The 19,214-nt window shown below is 39.8% G+C and overlaps 2 protein-coding genes and 1 long non-coding RNA gene across 3 annotated transcripts; 1 reads left to right on the top strand and 2 right to left on the bottom strand.

Moving 5' to 3' along the window:
* Window positions 1-2,659: 2,659 nt before the first annotated feature.
* On the bottom strand, window positions 2,660-3,451 carry LOC123469402. Its single transcript, XR_006642673.1, has 2 exons — window positions 3,104-3,451; window positions 2,660-2,827 (listed from the first exon to the last, which is right to left on the bottom strand). It is a non-coding gene; the product is annotated as an uncharacterized LOC123469402 (long non-coding RNA).
* A 3,341-nt stretch (window positions 3,452-6,792) lies between these two features.
* On the bottom strand, window positions 6,793-12,216 carry LOC116931325 (collagen alpha-2(V) chain). Its single transcript, XM_032938887.2, is given in 22 exon segments — window positions 6,793-7,045; window positions 7,141-7,299; window positions 7,382-7,471; window positions 7,555-7,626; window positions 7,699-7,779; window positions 7,875-8,000; window positions 8,071-8,178; window positions 8,257-8,409; window positions 8,478-8,937; window positions 9,773-9,831; window positions 9,915-10,061; window positions 10,141-10,299; window positions 10,372-10,461; window positions 10,535-10,606; window positions 10,685-10,774; window positions 10,843-10,968; window positions 11,031-11,103; window positions 11,105-11,130; window positions 11,215-11,310; window positions 11,378-11,548; window positions 11,606-11,891; window positions 11,962-12,216. Coding segments are annotated over 22 exon segments (2,961 nt in total). The 5' UTR covers window positions 12,202-12,216; the 3' UTR covers window positions 6,793-6,968.
* Window positions 12,217-14,861: 2,645 nt separating this feature from the next.
* On the top strand, window positions 14,862-18,456 carry LOC116931391. Its single transcript, XM_045168351.1, is given in 8 exon segments — window positions 14,862-15,223; window positions 15,282-15,459; window positions 15,526-15,634; window positions 15,795-16,103; window positions 16,191-16,268; window positions 16,357-16,467; window positions 16,551-17,632; window positions 17,634-18,456. Coding segments are annotated over 7 exon segments (2,085 nt in total). The 5' UTR covers window positions 14,862-15,223; window positions 15,282-15,456; the 3' UTR covers window positions 18,027-18,456.
* The last annotated feature ends 758 nt before the right edge of the window (window positions 18,457-19,214 follow it).

Raw genomic sequence — 19,214 nt, 5'->3', positions numbered from 1 at the left:
CGTTTTCTTTTACCGAATAGTTTCTATAAATTTTTTTTTTTTTTTCTTCTTTTGGGTTGTTCCTTTTTTTTACCATTCCCGGAAGGCAGGCTGCAGACGAGGGCAGGTTTCTGACTCTCCCATACGTGCCCCAATGACCGATGCGTTTTTATTTTTTTGTACATCAAACAAATTCACGGCCGTTATTTACCAGCATATTTGTTCAAGCCGACCATGTTTTCTTGTTGTGTCGTTTGGTCACTTAAAATGATCCACTATCGCATTCCAACGATCAAGTTTGAACGAGGAGACGTTTGGAATAAATTCAGAAATTCAGGAATGTGTCGTATATATCACAAAAGCTTTCCAGTCGATCTAATTGATTCAATAAGAACAGATGCTACTCTTAAAAAATAATAGTGAAACTGTCCTTTACGGCACATAAACAGAACATGTGTTTATTAATCAATTATTCGGCTTTCCCTGTAAAAACTGTCCTTCCACTCGCCAAAAATCTGTTTGTATACACAGGTTTGTTTATTGATAATCCATTTTTCAGTGACCTCTACGGACGAATCCAAACCCAACCTTTTTATCCTGTTTTGGTTTTCAAATCCTGTTCTGTTCGGGAAAGGGTCACAAATAGCTTGCCCGCGTTTCATTCGAGACAGCATGTCGTGAAGGCTGCAGCCTTCACGTTTGTGGCCGTATAGGTTACCATAGGGCAATGACATGTAATCTGAATATCAATTGGAAATTAATTGTTGTGTTTTTACAGGTATGCGTATACTCTATATAGAAATGAATGTTGCAGTTCATTTTTCTGGGCTTTCGGTTATCATTGTGACCTCATACGGACGAAGCCAAAACCAACAGCCGAATCCATTAGTTCGTTCGAGCCTTAAAAGGATATCATACTATAAGTTCACTTTGCATACATTTTACTAAAATATATTTACTTTTACCATCCTCTTGTAAAAAAAACAGAAAAACAAACGGGGATGCACCGCGTTTGAAACGCCTTAAACAAATGCGAGCCAAGTAACGGGAACATCACCAAAAAAAATTTTATTATTCACACATGCACTGAAAAATTAGATGTATACTATATGCAAAAGCCACGTTTAAGAATGTTTCATGCTATGCTGAACGGGATTTCCCGTTCGATGTGCTTGCGCACACGTAGTCTCGTGTGTATCTGTGCCAAAAATCTTGACATTTGGCCTTTGATCAAAATAATGTTGAGCCAAGTCGGTTGGCAACGTAACGAGATATCCCACGATATAATCACGAAACGTGCTACACATGACAATTAATTTAAGAGGACGAATGTCACAATTTATTCACTGTTAAAAAGGGTATTACCACTTATTTGGGGTTGTCAACCCCGAAAAATGTCAGAATGTACGAAATTTTGACTTTTTTCGAAAATTTCGGGGTTTTAACTACTATTCGCATTTTTTAAAATTCAATGCAAACATTTTAGACAAATAACCCCGAAATTTTTGGGCTGTATCCCAGAAATTTCGGGGTTTGTTATAAAGAGAAAGATATTTTCGAAGAAACGACGCAGGTATATTATTCATAAAAGTAGTCGACATACAAACAGGAACGAAAAGAGGCAGGATGAGACTGATAGACTGAAATTCTTCAGTTTTAAGAGATATTCTGAGCAATTTGAAAATTATCTGGTCTTTTTTCAATTAGGAAAGACTGGACTTTGTTATAAAATAATACAGTTCGATAAATCTTACAAATAAAGAAAAATTTTCCGCAGTGAGAAGCAACATGCAAACACACGTTTATTAACACATAAAGTTTGATTACATGTACTCAAAACAATAAAATATTTACAATTAGACCCCCATTTTCGATTTTCAAATTTTCAATTGCAAATTTATATGTGATCCCACAGTACGATTTTGTACGGGTTTTTTACACTTCCTTAAAAAGTAAGTATAAATAGTGCTCATTTAAAAAATTTCAAATTACTAATTGTCCTAGGTATAAGAGCTAAAATGACCATACTAAAAACACATACAATTGTTTTGGGTTGCTTATTTAATGTCTTTTTATTACATCAATTTAAGTCAATTTATATTTATCAACTTCACAAATTTTATGAATCTGCGTTTTCTGCGATGTTCAAAAACAGAATTTTAGAACGTAAAATCGAATGTTACCATATCTTAAAAAATTTCTCCCTAAATTTTTCTATCACCTAACCGACTTTAATTATATTTGAAGAGATGTTTGCCATTTGAATTTCGTCGAATGTAGCTCAGTGGTAAAGCATTGGACTGCGAATCGGAAGATCTGGTGTTTAAGTCCCGTGGCAGACTAACCTTTTTCTCTTTCTGTACCTATAATACCCCACAAATTTAGGGTTAATAACCCCAAAATTTCGTTAATAACCCCAAATCTCATTTGCCGAATTTTTCGGGCAAATAACCCCGAAATAGTGGTGTACTTTTTTAACAGTGATTGTTTATAACGTGTATAACCTACGCGCAATAGAGAAAGGATGCATAATTTCAGACGCTTGAATTTCATATACAACTTGTAAACGATAAATCCCCGAATCAAATGGTCGACATTCTCATCAAATGTCGAATCTAAAAACATTTAGTTTTATATAAGGAATATTTCGGTTTAAAAAAAAATATAGGAAAAGTCGGGGTTAATCTTTTAAGTCCGATTTATTTTTACGTATACAATCACTTCACTTTGTTTTCTTTGCTTGATAATTAAGTTTGGTTAAGCCCGCATTTTCATACGATGTGAGTGTTCAACATCATTTTCTAATCGTATTTTTCGGGGAATCCCATTATGTAGGATTCGTTCAAACCTAAAAGGAGAGAAGAAAAAAACGCTGGAAGATCACGAATAGTTGATTAGCAGGTTTGAAAGTGATGCGTTTGGTTCATCAGTCGGACCGCTGCTAACCAGTTTGAAAAATATTGGAGATTTGAACAGAGTTGTATAAGGGCAATCCAAACTGCTTATAGCAACGACGGTCGGTTCCAAAACAGAACACACGTTTTTAAAATCCAGTTTTCGTTCCAGCAATTCCAGTCATTTAAAAGAAAAGTTTTCAAATGAAACAATGATTTTGAACACTCACATTGTATGAAAATGACTCGAAGAAGGCCAAAAACGGGTTGTCGGTTAGCAGCTGGTTCTTCTTGGGCGTCCAAACACGAACTGCAGGAGGTTGTAGACCAAGACATCAGCCCCTCAAAAAATGGAAGCTGAAAAGATATAATCACGAAACGTGCTACAGACGACAATCAATTTAAGAGGACGAATGTCACAAGTTATTGGGACTGGAAATATAATCTACTGCATTCTTCTTTCCTTGTTTATGTACCAAAATGGTAACAGTTGCGTCCGATTAGCATTTCCTTGGGATAAAATAATGAATACCATCTGATTTTCAAGAGACCTTTCAAGGCCAAAACAAAAAATGAATAGAAGAAAATCGTTGACGCTTAACTAGTCGTCGCATACATAATGGAATGGTATTATATACTCTTAGACCTGGGTCAGCCAGACAGCAATATTTGGGCGTGCAGAGTCCTCATTGTGGTTGAGTCATGAATGTACGATATAAAATAACAAATAACCTTGTATGAATTGCTCCTTTATTATCTACCCGGATTCACCTAATTTACATAATAATATGCTAACGAGAGAGTTGTTGAGGTCAGAGTGTTAATTTAAAAAAAAAAGACCTGTCCGCTTTGCGGCCAACGGATGGGTATAGTCAGCAATGAGCAGAATAGATTTCCACTGTATAAGGCATTTATCAAAGGTGAGTGAGAAATATGACAGACGGACGAGATGGATGTGCGTGACTTACGGCTAGATTACATCCTGTATTTTAATTTTTTTATTATCCATCTACCGAAAACACTTGTAGAAGAAAGATTTAAATTCGTGCAGAAAAGATTGCCCCATCTCCTGCATCTTTCCAGGTGGTCTGCGTGAGAACGAATGGCCATCCGTCTTGATATTCGCCGGATGATAATTAAATGCAATTAGAGAACAAATGAATTAGATTGTGATCGACGTGTATTATTGCATTGGATATTGTGCTGTATAACGCCCTCTGGAGGTAAATGAAATTAAAGTGGGGCGTGATGCGTGCAAAACAAACGGCCGGCATTTGTTTCTGTCAAAGGGTTTACGTTTTGCAGTTTTCAGTACTCGAGTTTTGCAACAAATGGTTGCTTAAACCTATAAAAATTCCTATGTCTTTTGTTTTGTTTTTCTGGGGTGCTGTTTACCCCTATAATATCACAAGCAGACGAAGACTCGTGTGTCAATATTTGTTTTCGGTGTTCCTACAATCTGTGTTCTCGTACACCCGAGCCGGCAAGCCATCCCACGTCACATCACCTATTGTTGTACATAAGAGGCTAAAAGAGGTTAGTAACAACCTATTGAGAAAGAAATAACGTTTTGTGGTTAGTTATATGTGTTGTATTAGTCACGTCTGGCGTCAACACTGCGGTCGGTTACGCTAATTTTCACGAGCCTACTGTAATGCGATTAACGAAACTGTTGAGGTTACTTGTTTCTTTCACGTGACACGTGATACTCGGTGTAGTTAACGACCGTGAAACCAGATGCACGTATAGTTTTGAAGAAACGAGCATTCACAAAACGTGGCTCGTTATTTTAAATCGATTTTCTTAGATCGCGTTTGAAATGAGTTGTGGTTTTTGGCCGAAAGTTTGATGGAATAATGACTTGCTCATTCATTCAATGTAAAAATTGAGTTATCTATCAAGTCCATCACCTTTCCTTAAAAAAAAAAAACCATAATAATACACTCATTCTTTTTTTTTAAACCTAAGTTGAATGCGAAGGGCATCACTTAAAGAATATTCAAAATCTGCCATTGATCGATTTCCACAATGACGAGGCCCCTTTTCTCATGTCTCGTGTCTTCATTATGCTTACCTTTTGTGCACCATCATTAGAATTGCATCTTTTCTTTTCTTTTTTTTCCCCTTGTGTTTGTTTAAAATATGCCTTCGTGAAAATCACCTGCTGATCCGTGTAATCAGCACTTTCCTGACTCATTTCCAGGCCGGCCTTTTGTGCACCGGCTCAGCACAAGTGAATCAAAGGATTTGTTTATTCTGACCACGACACATCAGACTTCATTGTTTTTTAAATGTTGAAAATCGCATGCGCGGCGTTACAAGCGTCCAACAGTTGACATTGATTCATACCTATTCGGCATTTCAAGAGATTCGCTATCGGTCAAAATGCTTTTTAAAGCCGATGGATTTCTTCGTTTTCTTCTGTACTTTGATAGCCGCTCTTAGCGAAAGACGTGAATAGATCAACTCTTTTGCTTCGCATTACAGCGCGCTTAACATAAGTTTTTCTTCTTACCCCTTTTCCACTCTGAACAGCAACGAAAGAAAACGATTCTTGCGCAAAAGAATTTTATGCAAACAGGATATAGCGAATGATTGCAGAAAGAATGATTCATGGCGGTTGCGACTTTGTCCATACCCTCACAATATGCATTTTGATTTCCTTTAAAAATTGTATACAGCATGCTGAGACATGTAACATCTGAGCCATCCATCATGATTATGAATGAAATGCTAGTTACCTTCTACGGACGTGATGGACCGAATAAATCTGATGGTTTAGTTTTATTTTTATGGTTCGTTTCATAGACTTGCAGCGCATTGTGTCAGAGACGCTTTCAAATCTTCTTTAAACAAAACAAAAAAAAAAAAACCGTTACTTTCTTAATTGCGACAGAGGGCGTGAATTTCGAGTGACGTAATCGATTTGAAGCGATAAAATTCAGCACTGTCATTCTGCGTTGACAATGCTATTTCAAAAGCCGACATGCAAAAGCTTTCGCAGTATATTTGTTCATGTTTCTTTTTTTAAATTTCCATTGTCGTTTTACTGCCTTTAGTGTCCTTTCTTAAACGAATAAAGACTCCGAGTGTCATATAACGCCCCGAGCAAATTTAACGGGCTCTTCGGTCTCTTTAAAAGGGCAACATCCGAACTTGAACTTGTCCGGTGTAGGATGCCAGACTCAACATTTATTCTTGTTACCCCGCCTGGAGTAGACATTTCGTGTGTATCTTTTTTTTTTTTTTCGTTTGTCTCTTCGTTGTTTTGGGTAAAAAATAGAAAAATCATATGTCCTGGATGGCAAACCAAAGATAGCTAACAAAATAAAATAGTAATAAAAGAAGGGGCTCTTGTAAAAAGGGTAAGTATAGAAGAATAGATCGATTGTTCCACGAATCCATTCGCCGCTTTTACCAAAGACGTAATCGAATTTTTGGGTTTAAAAAAACAAAAACAACTGTCTGTCCCGAAATAGACGATGGACAGATACTCCACCCTTCTCCCGCACATCACGTGAATAAGTGACTAGCATTCTCGACACGGCAGCGCTCACGCTGTTTGTTGCGCCTCTTCACGTGCATGTCCCGTGCCCATCTTTGAACGAACGCGTTTCTTCTCTTTCAGGTCTTACATTTTCGAAGTAGAAATGTTTTAGAAAACCGGTCCTGTCTGTCTACTATATATATGCGATGCGCTTCCTTTTGATTTGCGTTGCATTTAGATATACGCGCATCACGTTTGAGATGGAGCTACACACCTTCAGATAAGGACACTAGTCCTTTTTGGTTTATAGGATGACCCCCATCAAATGTAATCAATCAAGTTGGCTGAGCATTAACTTTGTAACCGGCAATCATTTATACGAATTCGTTTGCAGGTGTGTCTAGCCCCCCCCCACATAAGCTAACGCGTGAATGAATTAACAATTTCATTGTGTATTGCGTGATGGAAACAGCGATAAGAGTTAACACCAACAATAGTTGAACATCGCCATATCGGAGTACAGACAATCCGTTGCACCAAAACCTCATACCCTTTTTTAATTTAAATAGAATTACAAACAAAAATGGCAAATGTTAATTATTTCATGATTATTTCCCTCCGGGTGCTCCGGGTGCTCCGGGTGCTCCGGCTGCTCCTGGTGTTCCGGGGACTCCCGGTGCTCCGGCTGAAATAAAGAACAATTCAATTATTGATTGAATCATTTTTTTTCAATTAAAACAAAAAATATGTATATTTTCCAAAAATGATTTGGAGACCTACCTACACCAGCAGGTCCAGCAGAACCTGCCGTCCCCACTGAACCTGCGGGACCAGCAACCCCTGCCACGCCAGCGGTACCGCCCGTTCCGTCTTGTCCATCTTGTCCGTCTTGTCCGAACGTTCCTGGGGTCCCGTCTTGTCCATCCTTTCCCGGAAGTCCTAATCAAATCAATTCAAAAGAATACGATTAGAAATAAGCTAATCACAATCTTAACATCGAACAAAATCGGAAAATGATTACCTTGAGATCCGGGTGCTCCCGGTGTTCCGTCCTGACCGTCTTTACCGTCAACCCCGTCCTTTCCATTTTGTCCGGCAACACCTGGTTGGCCTTTGTACGGTGAAATGTTTGTTAATTAAACCCCGTCAACACGTAACGATCAGAATAATGAAATCGTGACAAAAGAAAATGACCTGGCGGCCCTGGCGGCCCGGCTACTCCGTCTTTCCCGTCCTGGCCGTTTTGTCCGGGGGTGCCGGGTGGCCCTACACGTAAAAGTGATTGATTAATCCAAGAGAGACAAGAAGAATGTTTAGCTACCAAGTTGAATGACTTACCTGTTGCTCCAGCAGTTCCAGGGGTTCCATCTTTTCCGTTGATTCCATTCGTTCCATCTCTGCCATCTTTTCCATCATCCCCTTTTTGTTTTCGAAAACACAAAAGTTATTCCAATCTTTCTTTTTTTTTTTTAATCATTTAAACTTAAAATCATCCTGCCATTTTTTGTTTTAACCTCTTGGTCCTTGGATGCCTTGCGGTCCCGTAGGTCCTTGAATGCCTTGGAGGCCCTGTGTACCTGGTACTCCTGAAGCACCTTGAATGCCTGGGGTACCGGTAGCGCCCTGCGTTCCCGGCCTGCCTGAAACGTGAAAATGTGCCGAAATAATTTAGAAAAAAAACAAAAATCGAGACGCTCATCAAGAAATTACCGGTAAGTCCTTGCGGTCCTGTAGGACCAATAGGTCCCTGCGCTCCATCCGTACCATCTTTACCATCAACTCCGTTGATTCCATTAATCCCGTTTGTACCATCTTTGCCTACAACAACACACACACACACACACACAAATGAAATGTACTATGCAAATTTTTCAAATCAGATTCGAGAAGACTTACCTGCAGGACCGACAGGACCCGGTGGGCCGGGAGGACCAACAAGATCGTACAATAAAGTCACTGCTCCTTTGTCCTTTTTCCCTGGTTTGTGTTGAGGGTAAGCTACTAGAGGCTTGTTACCCGTGTAATGATCAGGTGTGCGAGATTGCACACCTATGCAAAAAAAAACCAAGTGCGTTAACTAAATGTGAGCTTTCATGACTTAATTAGTGCATCCTCACTTTGTTGTTGTTCTTCTTCTTCAACACTTCCCCGATTTTGAAGGCCGATTTCTTTGGCCGGGATGGCAACTAAACCCATCCGGGCCAGTGATAACAAGTTACCCTGAACGTGACTGGGCAATTTGAATCTCTGGTACACGTCACTGAGCCTGTCTTCCCTGCCGAAGTGTCTGCCCTGATGTAAATCAGCCCACGGATCGTACGGCGGATGCTCTGGAACGGACAGCCAAGGCGGAGGAGCTGAACGAAATTGATTGTACCGATGAAACATGTACGGATCTTCTTCTTCTTCTGCTTGGAGAAGTCGTTCCTGCAGATCTCGTTCGGTGGCCGGCTTCAGGATGACGGCGACGGGCTTGTACCAGCCGAGTTCGCCATCGACGGCCGTCTCTTCTTCCGTCCGATTTGTCGGTTCCATCGGGTACGCCATCGATCCCACCGTCCACGTTAAAACAAAGAACTGTGAAAACATGGTGAGTTTGATTTGAATAAAGAAATATGTGAAAATCATTTAGAATGTGAGTCGAATTGTTTACTGACCAAGGTCTTCATGGTGGCTCGTTCTACGATCATCCACGGTTCCAGCTGCCGAAATGCCGACAACCCAACTCAGCTGAGGCTCTGCGAACTGCGCGAATGCCGCTTTGAATTGGGCACTCTTATTCAGGGAAACGAGGAGAAACAGGGCGGGACTCGATTCTGTTCGTAGGCGGAACAACCGGTGAACAACAACGCGAAGAATGAAACAAAAAAAACAGGAAAGCTTCCTGCTGTTTTTGGATGTCTGGCACGAAGAATCATTGAACCATCTTGACCTAGAGGAATTTGGCTGGTAATCTCCATATCACATGGCAATAATATTTCAGAAAAAGATATTTCAATCATTTTTCTTTATGCAGACGAGAAGAAGCAACGAAATAAATTATGCGTGTCTGTTGAACGGAACAGCGGGGAAACCTCATCAAACGTCTCGTATTCATAAAATATGATAATGCAGCCATTCCGACGTGAGTGCAACTTTTCCTGGCAAGTCCGTTTCGTTTTATGTGGATGTTGTAAAACTTATCGATTGTTCCTTTATTTTATAGGATGATTACCATCAATTAAAAGCCAAAAAAGGTTTTCCTCAACTCGATATCCATCCAATCCGTTTCATGTATTCATTTTTGAAAGAAGAGGAACGTCAGATAAATAAGGTGTTTAATGCATTCATTCAATCTAGTTTTGCAGCACTTGGAAATAATGGAGAAGTTTAAAATGGCACATAACATTCAAAATGATTAACGACGTCCGGCCGCACCAGGGGATCCGGGAGCGCCCGGTGCACCGGGTGATCCTGGCGCACCTCCCGTACCTGTTACTCACAAAGCATATTAGTTGGTAACTCATTGTGAACAATTTTTCTGTATTCTGTAACGATAAGAAATTTTTGCCAACCTGATGTTCCAGTTGCTCCTGCAGTACCTGCCGAACCGGCAGGACCAGCGGCACCCGGTTCACCTGCATCTCCTGCCACTCCCGGTATTCCTGGTATACCTGGAATTCCACTTGTTCCAGCCGTTCCAGGGACGCCTGGAACACCTCCTACGAAGTGGCATAATAAATTGATCGAGGGATTTCAAAGACAAACTGGTAATAACTCAAATGAGGGACACACGGATACCTGATCCTGCTTGACCATCTGTGCCACCAGTTCCAGGTGTACCTCCTGGCCCGACTGGACCTGGAGCGCCTGCCTGACCATCTTGTCCGTCCTGTCCATATTGTCCAGTTTGTCCGGCTGTTCCAGACGTACCGTCCTTACCGTCCTTTCCAGGAGTACCTGAGATAACAAGCAGTTTCATGACACTAACTCATCATTTCAACGATTTTCTTTGTTTTTGTCAATGCGTACCAGGTGGACCAGGTGGTCCCGGTTGACCATCTTTGCCATCTTTACCATCCTCTCCGTCTTTTCCGTCTTGTCCGTCTTGGCCAGCAGGACCTTTTTTTGTTCGAAAAAAAAAATAAGACAATAATATTCCATGAAAACATCCTTTGTTGTGTAACAAATTAACCTGGTGGTCCTGCAACTCCAGGTTGGCCATCTTGTCCGTCTTTTCCAAACTGTCCTGGAGTTCCAGTAGGCCCTTTGCATCCACAGAATTTAAGATATCAATTTAGCAATACTCGATCTTACACGTTTTCTAATTTTCTTTTATAGTTACCTGCCGGACCGGGCGCACCATGAGTACCATCTTTGCCGTCAGTCCCGTCAGATCCATCGCGTCCGTCCTTGCCATCTTCTCCTTTTTCTCCTGCATAGCCATTTGATTAAAGTGATTGTGCATAAGCGTTTTACATTGAAAAGGCTAGCAAGCTTTACCTGGTACGCCTGGAGGTCCTAGTGGCCCGTGCAATCCTTGAATCCCTTGCTGGCCTGGTGGCCCTATGGGACCCGCAATTCCTGGTGGCCCAATCAGCCCGTCACGTCCGTCTTTTCCGGGTATGCCTTTATTTTTACAGACAATGATAAACTAAAATGATTTCCCGTTCAAAAAAAAATGTTGTTACCAGTGTCTCCTTTAGTTCCTGCTGGGCCAGCAGGCCCAGGTGTTCCATCTTTGCCATCTTTACCATCTCGCCCGTTCGACTCCGTCTATCCCGTCGGAACCTTACGTCAGAAAGAAAAGAATGATTTAATTGAGCTGTTTGATTTTAACTAGAAATTTGAAGGTGAAATTCATTTGGGACTTACCTGGCAAACCTGGTGGACCTGCCAGATTGACTAACCACGGAAGCGAACTCTGTTTTTTGTTTTTTTCTTGTGGCGTCCTGGATTCAGCTATACCGCCTATTGCATTCCATGAAATTCAGTTTACTTTGAATCACGAACAAAAGATTGTCAAGAAATGATTTACCTGAAGCCACAGGCCAACTGAGTTTGGAATAGGAATCCCCACTCATTTCACTAACTGCTTTCTTCGGTAGGTAAACGGCTCCTGTCGTCATCAAGGACCACATTATTCGAGCCCATTGGCTCTCGTGAAAATCGTCGTATGGTGAGTGAACCACTGGAAACCGTGTGTGACCTTATTTCACGAATTGTTTAATTAACAGATTACATTCGGAGTCAAGAAATCACCTACCGTAATGATATGCAGGTGGTTGTTGGAGACGATGCGCCCATGGATCAGGTGACCAGCTCAGTGGGATGTTCCCATCAGCAGGGAATCGAGAACCCAGTCGATGTTTGACAAGGCCTCCGCTTTCTGGTGATAAAGGGGTTAGTATCATCGCCATTGGTGCGTACCATCCATAATCATCATCAGCAACGAAGGTGTTGTTCAACTGTTTTCTTCTTTGTCCCTTAAGAAACGTTGTTGGGTAAGCGAAGGCGGTCGTTAAGATCACCAGCACACAAGATGTGCCCACCTAGAATTTCAAAACAAATTTTTTATTTTGTTTACTAATTCAAGAATATTTTTGATTTGAAAGAGATTACTACGAGTTTCATGACTTCCGTGCGTTTGGTCCCACACGATCGGCCAGCGTCCGCTAGGCAACTGAGCACAGCCAGGACGGACTGAGAATACTCTTTAACTTTCTTGTTTCGTTCTTCAGGGCGTTGGTAGAGGCGGAGTTCAGTTTTTTTTCCCCATTCGAGACAGCTCCACCTTCTCGAGCGCGACGTATTGAATAAGAAAGACGTCACCACGTCACGTCTGTGGATGCAAAAAATCATGTTTATCTCATGTTGTTTTCCTGGTCATAGTTTGGTAATGCGGCGTAGTGATATCTTGAAGCTACTCGTGGCAAATTCTCGCAATGGACGTCGTACGTTTACACCCGAACGAAAGGTAAGAAGGAGACTCGTTTTCCTTAGCATCCTTTACATTCATAATTTGCTATTACATTATTACGTCACGTACATTGTTGGAATGGTCATCATTTATTCTTGTGATTGATTTCGCCACTGTGTTGTTGAACACTTGTTGCAGAATGGCCACTCTTTGAAATGCCACCTATTCTGCCAATGCCAACAACTCTTAGGATTCCAATTTTCAGAATTTCGTTCTTCGAAACATAAATTTATCATGTAAGAGTTGAAATGTTCCATTCTTATTCTGGTTATTCAACTCGGTTTTGGTTTGGGTGACTGCAGCCTGGTGCCTGGTTGATTGTTAAAAACTTTTAAGCGAACAATAAAGTTCGTCTGCTAGTTTTTACTGATTCACTTATCGTCTAAAAATCGGACTGTAGATGGCTCTGCAACATGGCGATGGTAAGGTTATTAAAGTATTCGGGGTCATAGCAAATGGGTGGGTCAGTCGAAGCGAAAATTGGCATTTTCTCACATTACTTCGAAATAAAGCCCCTTAGGCGACTTCGGGATTTAAGGTTAGTTTTAGTTGTCATAGTTGTTAAATTATCTCTTCACTTCCAAGATTCGTAATCCAAGTCTGTCTTCTTAATTTGTTACTCTGACACGTTTTCCAATCTTTTATGTTTTCGTTGAGCTCTTGCGGAATACAAAACAATTTAGTTTGGTTTTTATTACAATTACTGCTACATGTAGCAATCTAACATTTCTTTCTCATTTTCGTGTTTGTTTTATTGATCGGCTTCGAAACCTAACATAATCCGGACAACTGTTTGTCTCAAATCTCAATTGCTGTTTTCTTATTTTGTTTACATAAGAAATAGTGACATCTAGTTTTTAAATTTTGAACTAGAAAAAAGTACAAAGGTGCCATCTATTTTCCAAATGTTGAAGCACCGCAAACAATACAAAATGGCCGATTGTTGACTTTGTTACATACGAAAAAAAGATTCTAGTTGTCACATAGTTTAACAATTAAGACAATAAAATGACGTGCATTATAATTTGTTACCTTCATCATAATTTAAATCTACTAATTTCAGCTTAAAAATATCGTTAATGCTGTTTTTTCGCTTTCCTTCATTCCTATTGGTGGAAAAAATTCCAATAAACCTTTTCGGGTCCCTATCTGGAGGAGGAGCCTATTGTAAGTTGTGTTGCGTTAAAGGCCCCTAAACCTTCGGTAATTTAGTAAACTAAATCCCTCAGGGATAAAATTTTATCTTTCAACAGCTGTCGGCTTTGATGTTTATGTTACCACTACCACCGGAAACTATAAGCCCGAAATTAATCAATTTTACAGAAATGGATAGCTCTTGGTGAGGACTATCCACTTCTGTAAAAGCCATGAAAAATATTCATAAACAAAAAAATTTGAAAAAGAATGAAATTTTTGACTTACATCTATTAGGTCCAGTAAATCTATAGAGCAAGTGACTGACGCGTACCCCCTACTGTTTTACGAACGCACCTTACTATTTTAAGAGAGAAATTGCGGCTGGCGGCCATGTTTGTCGCGAAACAAACATGGTTTCCAGCCACAAAAGCTAATCTTAAAACACCAAGGTGCGTTCGTAAAACAATGGGGGTACGCGTCAGTCACTTACTCGATAGAGCGCAAAAACTCCAAGTTCTTCCTCTCTCCAGAGTTCTTGTCTTAAACTTTTTTGTTTATGAATATTTTTTCATAAGTTTTGCAGAAATGGATAGCCCTCACCGAGAGCTATCTATTTCTGTTAAAATTTCTTGATTTCGGGCTTATAGTTTCCCCGATAATAATTATTTTAAATGTCATGTATGACTGGGAGGAGGGAATTACCCGCTACCCAGTAAGCCGCACCGACCTGTCCTAAAAATGGCTAATCGGTTTACCATTCGAGTAATTATTTTTTAAGCAATTATTTTACAAAAATGGATAGAGATTATCAAGAGCTAACCATTTCGGCAATTTTTATAAATTTTTAACCAATTGTTTTCCCGATTATGATTTTTATTGGGGCCTGAAACTCCCTGAGACCCGTCAAACCACACCGACCTACACAAAAAATAGCCAATCGGTTTACTACTCAAGTAGATCCTTTTAAAGCGACAATTTAACAGAAATAGATACGTCTTGATGAGGGCTATCCATTTCTGTAAAATTTGTCTATTCCTTATTTATATTTTTACGGATAACATTAAGTTATTAATACATATTAATACGTAGTATATAGGATATATAGGATGTAAATATATAGGGATATATATAATATATATGACGTAATATATAGGAATAATGCGTATTATATAACTTTAAGTTATAAAATAAAATATGTTTAGTTGAAAGGACCGGATGGAAAGAAGAAGAAACACTAATTAAAACTAAATATTTTAATAACAAAAAGAAAAAACAACAAGGGATTAAGAATCCAAGTCGCAGCTAGTACGCTATCCCCGCCATGGGCGCACAGTAACACACCGAGGAATCTTAAAAAGGTCTATATTTGATAGTAATAATACGCAGTAACACGTAAACTGTTTACGGATTAAATGTGAAGTATGTGCTGGCTAGATGGTGAAGTATTGAATCGTTAAAAGACCGGAAAAAAATCGATTCTTTGGAAGGCCCTATCCTTTAGACCTTGTTCACTTGTTGCCATCACTTCAAGTCTAACCAGTTCCTCTAACTACCAATTGGCCCCGATCGGCTGACGCCCCGTACCCCGAAAGCGCCGCCCCGAAACGCCTTCCCCGATTAACACGGTGCAGGTCCCCAGTCTGAGAAAAAAAATGACACGTCACACTTTTATTTCCTTAACATTGTCGTGGCAAGGGTTGTTTGTTGATCAAAAAATATTCTAGTTTGGTCGAAACAAGAAATTTATAAATGTGATTAAATCAATCGGTAATCGGTTTTCTTCAACTCACTATTCTGGCAACGTTTTCTTACCACCAGAAAACAGTTTTATTTGTATGTGTCACGTTACAGGTGTTTCGGCAGTGCCTGCTGGAAATCGACGTCGTTTTCCTCGGAAATAGCTACCATAGTATATTTTCAGGAATCATTATCCCTGTTTCAAGAATATTGGAATTTATAAACATTTTCTTTAACAGTGGTTTCTTTGATTTTGTCTGGCAATGGTAGGTGTTGCAGTACTTACTTAAAGTATTATTGTTATTGATTCAGACTGCGGTTTTTCTCTACAGGCAAGAGACATCCTTTCGTCTAATGTTATTTTCTCAACTCCCCACAAGAGACAGAAAAAATCTCACTGTGATGATATTGCCTATTCTGCTATGCACAATCACTTACATGGTAAATATTATGGAGATTATTGTTTCTTCTTCAAGTTCTCTTTAAAAAATCGCTTCTGCTCAGCGATGGCAATTTCACTTTAAACTGAGGTGACTATACCTCATCAGTCTTTCTAACTTATCCTTTAATTTGATTTCAAATTTTTTCTATTTTTCACCAGATAATGAGCCATCTAATGATGTTTCTTCACGTAGAACAACAAGGTCAATTTCGCGAAATCAGGCACGAGACGTAGTTTCCGAAGAAATCTCGGCCTCAACTAACGGTGTGGACAGTTCTCTTACTAAAAACAACGTGTCTACGACTGAATTAGCAGGCACTAATATTCATCAGATTCCATCAGGGCCCCAAATCTCCCATCAAATACTCACCACATCCAACACAATGCCCTCGTCAGAAATCGTAAAAGTTAAAAGAGGAAGAGGTCGGCCCAGAAAATATCCAAGACCAGAAAGTGTTCCAGCTGTCGGTAAAATTTTGCTATAAAAATTCTCCATCATTTATAGTTTTGTGAATAAGGAAAACATTATAGTATCATTTCTAATATTATTTATAGTGCCATGTGCAGTTGTGTTGAATCCGCCTTCGTTGGAAGTGTTGAACAATTTTCGGTTTCATAGTATGGATAGCGCAGGTTCGTTAGTTGGTAAGATTTCTATAATTCATCAATACAAAGTCAAGCTGAATTTATTTTTTTCTTAACTACTTGTGTGAAATTACAGATTCCTGTCCAAGTAAAGGACCAGAGGAAGTACCTTCCATGGAGCAGAATTTTCCGTCAGGCTCAATTCCACCATCAGATGAAACCCTTTTCACAACTCTGCAAAATTTCGGTACGCATTCTCCTGCGCCAATTTAGGGTTTCCTCTGTTTTTTATTTATCCTGTCAAACATTGAAATCGATATTCTGCATTAGGGAATTCGCTGAGGAATGACAAACAGTGGGGCCCTCTTTCATGCCGTCAGCCAGTCGAAGAAGAAATACTCGAAATACCAGACAATATCCACGAACCGGTTAAAGAAGTTCGCTTTGCTGAGACGCTAGTAAAACAATCAAAAAAGATTGCCAACACCAATGATTTCGATCTCTATGCCATTCCTCTTGTGAAACTGGGCAACCTATTCTCAAGTGTTGAGCGATTTACTTTCGGTGAAGCCAATCACCAGACGGAGCACCGTATAGTCTTGGTGTTTGGAGAAAATACATCTAAGCAAATGGATTTTATCAACTGCATCGCCAACTACGTCCTCGCCGTTGAAAAGGAAGATAAATTTCGTTTTCAAGTAACCCAATTGGAAGCCATCTATCAGGTGAACTGTATCAAGGTCTACACCTTCCATCATGCCGAAGGATACCGCGTCCCTTATTCACTGACAGTAGTCGCCATGCCTAGTAATTTTAGCGCATGTGACTCGGAACTGTTCAATGACCAAAGAACAGCCAAAGAATTTCTCGAGTTCCTCAAAGATAAGGATAGTATTCAGGAGCTGGACATGATTTGCAACGTAACTGCTGTGACAGATGTCAGCCAACAATCTTTCTTGTCCATATTCGGCAACGACGTTGATGGAATCGTCAGCACATGGCAGCCAATCAGTTGCGTAGGCGACACATCTTCGTGGCAAGAAACTATGCAGAGCTTTTTCACGTCTCTGGCAGAGAAAAAGAAAAGATCGCTGCGTTTAACCAAACAGGTTTTGGAAGAACGAAAACAAATGGAAGTGACTGTAGATGGACTTCGACCACTCATCAAGGTCGGGTGCGTGAAAATGGAAGAAATTAGCAAGACAAAGAAGATGATTGTTTTTTGCCAAGCACAAATCCAATCGAGCGATGAAGCTTTGGAAAAGTTCCAAGTTGAATTGACACAAAAAGTGGACCTCCCTGTCGGCCAATACGTGAATAATTGTACCCAATGCTACGTCACATGCGGCAGCAACTCGTCTATGAAGAAAGAAAATGAGAGTATGTCTTCTTCAAATCTGTCTGACTCGGTTAATCGGTGATTCGTGTTCTGTCTGCCCGGGAAAATGTAACTCGGATATGCACGCTATTCAGCCTTTCCGGTGGGTTTACGTGAAAAAGGAGCCTGTCAATTTGTCCGACCCTGCTAACCAAAGATACGAGGCTGAAATGAAATGGAAAAGCATAAAATCAACTGGACGAGATTTGGTCGCTGTATTGCAAAGTGACTTGGTTGAAAACGGGACGATGATGTTGGAACAGTTTCAAACCATATGGCGGTGTATCCAGCGAATGAACAAAATCGCACTTCGTGGAAACTCGTTTTTGACTCAGAAAGTTTTTGATTTACTTTACGATGCCGAGCAACAACTCAGACAGCTCGAGTTTGATGACGGGCTAGAATGTTTGAAGATATTGGAACATTGACAGTACCTTGGTTTATATACTATGTTCCCCATTCATTTTGCATACGATAGTTTTCTTCGTGTCTGTTTTAATATCAATCCAAGACCGGTTTATTTTCTCATCACGACAAACGGAACCATTCTTCTGGGGCCAATCCCTTTTTTTTTTTTTTTTTTTTTTTTATAATAAACGTGTAAGGATCGTTTAGTTCGTTTAAATCTAAATCCTACAACATGGTCATAAAGGTGTCTATTGACCACCAGTTTTGTCCTAAAACTTTCATCCTTACACTTAAAGGGTGACATGTGCCGATTCTTTTTGTTTTGTTTTCTACCATTTTCTCAGCCAAATCCAGATCTTTCTTTTTTACCTCGTTATCATCGTTTAATGAGTCATACAAATATACAGTCGCAACAGAAAAAAATAATAGAGCTAAAAGGTTGCATGGGAAGATCACCGTCTCGTTTATCTATTTGAGAAAAACAATTTTAACAATATTAGCAATTGTATTTAGATGTATTAAACAGTTACTGGCCAAAGTAACTTAATGTTCATTAAATAGAATGTTGGTCAATACCGTCAAATTTCCTGACATTCATCTACCAGTAAAACATTGATATTGATGACGTGGGGAAAGAAAGTAAAAATTCGTGAACGCGTTAACAAGCGTTTCCCTGGAGTGCTCCCCTTCATGTTTTGAATCATCCCGCCACGTAAAGCGAGGTTTCCGGATTTAGTCGATAGGGACGCTGCTGTTGAATTCTTCTGCTAGGATCGCGGAGGGGCTGCAGTTCTGCAGAATCTTTTCCCGTCGTATGCGGAACTTCCGCCATCATAAGGGTGAAACCAGTGAAACCAACACACGACCCCTACTGAAACAAAGGTAATAAATTCATAAAAAATTATATTTAAGTGTTGGGGTAGTAGATTAACTTATAAAATTACTAACAATCCTTCTTTAAAACTAATTAGAAAATTTAAAATAGTTGTTGTGTAGGTATTGCAGAACTAGTATAAAAACTTTTTATGCTAGCCTTATGGATGGACTGATGGAGGCCTTTTTTATTAAAAAGGCCTCCAACAAGTTTTTTCTGTAGACAACAACACACTAAGGAGTGGTGCTGGAATCAGCGTTCAATTTCCATTATGCCGTCTGATTTTTGGAGAATTTCAAGAGATGTCGTTTTTGGCCGATTTTGACAAAAGTGG

This window comes from Daphnia magna, linkage group LG1 (assembly GCF_020631705.1).
Source record: "Daphnia magna isolate NIES linkage group LG1, ASM2063170v1.1, whole genome shotgun sequence".
Taxonomy (NCBI): Eukaryota; Metazoa; Arthropoda; class Branchiopoda; order Diplostraca; family Daphniidae; genus Daphnia; species Daphnia magna.
The sequence above is the reverse complement of the archived record's forward strand: the minus strand, read 5'-3'. Positions and strand labels throughout refer to the sequence as shown.